Raw genomic sequence first — 2,552 nt, forward strand, 5'->3', positions numbered from 1 at the left:
CCTCGGCGGCGTGTTTGAGCACGGCTGGCTGGTCACCTGCATCCGCGGCACGCTGCATGCGGAAGCCCTGGTCACGCACAGTCTGTAGCGCCTCGTGCAGCAGATCCTCCTCGCCCTGCGCATCCAGCACGAAGCCCCCGAGCACCATCTTCGGTAAGAAGAAAAAAAGATTGTGAGAAAGTGTCTGTCTGATATGTGTAGTATTTGGAGTTTCCTAATTTGGGAAACCTAGATCGTTCTAAATCAGCAGGAAATTAGATTGGCAGAAGATGCAGACTTTGGCGTACTTGTTACGAAGGCCGCCTGCCACGAATCGCGCTCCGAAAGCTTTGGTGCCTCCAGAACCACTGGGATTGACAGATCGTGACATGCCTTCAACACCAGCTCCCTCGTACTGCCCTGCAAAACTCCTTCATCCGCCGTGTATAATTTCCCACCCTTCACTGCAATGATCAAAAACACCATGTTAACCTTCAGTTACTTTCGAAGCCAATTAACAGCAACTTACCAACGAAGAAGTTGGTGATCAGTCCTTCCAGGATCAATCTATCGCCTCCCGGCCCAGCCTTACTCAGTAATACCTCATGGATGGGCTCGCCTCGAGTCTCCACCAGCTGCACCACGTGCTTTTCAATGGGCACGCGGTCCTCAATCCACTGCGTGTGTTTGCATCGAGCGTTGGTCCGGCCCTCTCCATAGACCAACACCGTTGACGCAAGGCACTTGGGCGTAGGCATCAGACAGATATGCACCGCTACGCCGTAGTCGTCGCTATCTGGCAGCGGATACCAGAGCACAGATAGCATTCCATCCTCAGTCTCTATGGCTCGCCATTGCGTCAACACAGTGGTTGCCAGTAATTGTGTGGCCATCTTTAACTTGTCCAACTTCGATCTACCCTGATTAAAGTTGTTGTCCACTGTGGCGATCCCTGTTGATAGCCGTTGCAAGTGGAAGGACCATTCTACCAGCACTTTGGACAGCTCGGGCGATATTTCCACCGAAGCTATCGCTCTGGCGCATGTGTACACGCCAGCAGGACGAGACTGCAGGAACAACTTGGCAGAAGGGAATTCTTCGCAGTCGCGAACAGGTATATCCTTCACTCGTTCCTCATCGGCCGACAGAGCGCCCTGAACTTCCGCCACCAACGCTAGCATCGTAGGTTGTGGAATAAATGATGAGCTTCGAACACAAATTTTGTGTATTTAGCCTTTTCAAAAGTTATTTATTTAATAAAACACAAATTCACTAATACGACATTCGTGCAACATCCACTTTACTCGTCCGTGACCTCACATTCGGTCTCGAAGCCCCAAGCAAGATGCTGCGTCGTAGCTCCCAAGCGCTTCTGGCCACTGCGGCGCGCGCCTGCGCCCCTCGTGCGGCCCCGTCGGCTGCCACCGCCTTCCGCCTGCAGATTTCGAGCTTCTCGACGATCTACGACAACCACACGCCGTTCGAGGTGCGTCCCATGCGAACAGCTACACTTAATATTTAGTCTATTGACGCTAATTTGTTGTCTTTTTATCTACGTCTTAGGACATCAACCGCCACCGCAGCGATGCCGAGCAGCGAATTGCCCAGGTGCCGGTTGTGGAGTTGGCTAGCAGCGTCGCAGTGTGCGACGGTGGTGGCGGCGCCCTGGGTCACCCGGTCGAGTACATTCAGCTGGACACCCGCAAGCACAACACCCCGCAGACCTGCAAGTACTGCGGTGTGCGATACAAGATGAAGGAGGGCTACCACGCCGGACACTAAGGCGGCAGATGTTGACTGAACAGGGAGAAGCAGGCTTTGAGCTGCTGCTGCGCTGAGGAAACGATCAAGTAAATACAAAGAAAAACACACGTGAAGATTTGTTGCGTTCTGGTGGTGCAGGTACGACTGGACCATGATGCATCTTTATAAGCAGCGCCCTTAAGATCGCCCCGGTACACATAGCAAACTAGTAAACACTTGAAAACGCAGTTACTTATTATGCAAAACAGCAACTTACGATGCTCGCGATGAAGAAGACGATGAGGTTGACAGCGCATCATCGGAAATGCCCAGGGTGTCCATGTAGCGCACGACGGCGCGATAGCGGAACTCTCCTTCTCTGCGTAATTGGCCGTGTTCCATGTTATCCAGGTGGTCCTTGACGAGTGCCAGCAGTCCAACGAGGTAGTTGTGCGTCACTTCAGGCGTCTGCACTTCGTAAAAGTACAAATACTGGATGCAAGCAAAGGGTGTTAGTCAACGATAAACCAAGGATAGCACTCATCAAGACAACGTACGGCCTCCAATATCTCTAGAAAGAGAGGAACCTGGTTCGACGTCGTGTCCTTCATTGCATCTGCAATACGTAGCGATCGCTGGAGGCATTCTCGGACGCGCTTGCCATCTTGTTGAGATGGATGCTACAGTTAGGAAAGGTAACATCTATGAGTTTAGTATTAAAACAAGGAAGTTTAATGCAGCTTACCCAAAAGAGGTGCGCGCAGTTCAGCACCATCAAAGCTTGTTCGTTCTTCTTGAGCAGGCGAGCAGCGTATTGTGTTGTCTTGGTG

General features: G+C 51.8%; 4 protein-coding genes across 4 annotated transcripts in view; 2 read left to right on the forward strand and 2 right to left on the reverse strand.

Annotated features, from left to right (window-relative positions):
- Window positions 1-242, forward strand: part of PPTG_09035 (hypothetical protein) — a gene marked incomplete at both ends in the record, with an annotated part of 3,110 nt that extends 2,868 nt beyond the window's left edge. The window contains 2 exons of the mRNA XM_008903882.1: window positions 89-153; window positions 233-242. Of these exons, the coding sequence (XP_008902130.1) occupies window positions 89-153; window positions 233-242 (75 nt within the window). The remainder of the gene's footprint in view (window positions 1-88; window positions 154-232) is intronic.
- Window position 243: 1 nt separating this feature from the next.
- PPTG_09036 (hypothetical protein) lies at window positions 244-1,190 on the reverse strand (the record flags this gene model as incomplete). The annotated part of the gene is made up of 2 exons (XM_008903883.1): window positions 509-1,190; window positions 244-443 (listed from the first exon to the last, which is right to left on the reverse strand). Exons 1-2 carry the CDS (start codon window positions 1,158-1,160, stop codon window positions 244-246), a joined length of 852 nt encoding a protein of 283 aa, XP_008902131.1. The 5' UTR covers window positions 1,161-1,190.
- Window positions 1,191-1,213: 23 nt separating this feature from the next.
- PPTG_22450 overlaps window positions 1,214-2,552 on the reverse strand; it is a gene marked incomplete at its 5' end in the record, with an annotated part of 5,422 nt that continues 4,083 nt past the window's right edge. Inside the window, one exon of the mRNA XM_008904299.1 lies at window positions 1,214-2,214. Within this exon, the coding sequence (XP_008902547.1) occupies window positions 1,996-2,214 (219 nt within the window). The 3' untranslated portion in view covers window positions 1,214-1,995. The remainder of the gene's footprint in view (window positions 2,215-2,552) is intronic.
- On the forward strand, window positions 1,257-2,039 carry PPTG_09037 (hypothetical protein). The gene is made up of 2 exons (XM_008903884.1): window positions 1,257-1,465; window positions 1,543-2,039. Exons 1-2 carry the CDS (start codon window positions 1,325-1,327, stop codon window positions 1,759-1,761), a joined length of 360 nt encoding a protein of 119 aa, XP_008902132.1. The 5' UTR covers window positions 1,257-1,324; the 3' UTR covers window positions 1,762-2,039.

The sequence above is a fragment of the Phytophthora parasitica genome (genome assembly GCF_000247585.1).
Source record: "Phytophthora parasitica INRA-310 unplaced genomic scaffold supercont2.17, whole genome shotgun sequence".
NCBI classification, from domain to species: Eukaryota; Oomycota; class Peronosporomycetes; order Peronosporales; family Peronosporaceae; genus Phytophthora; species Phytophthora nicotianae.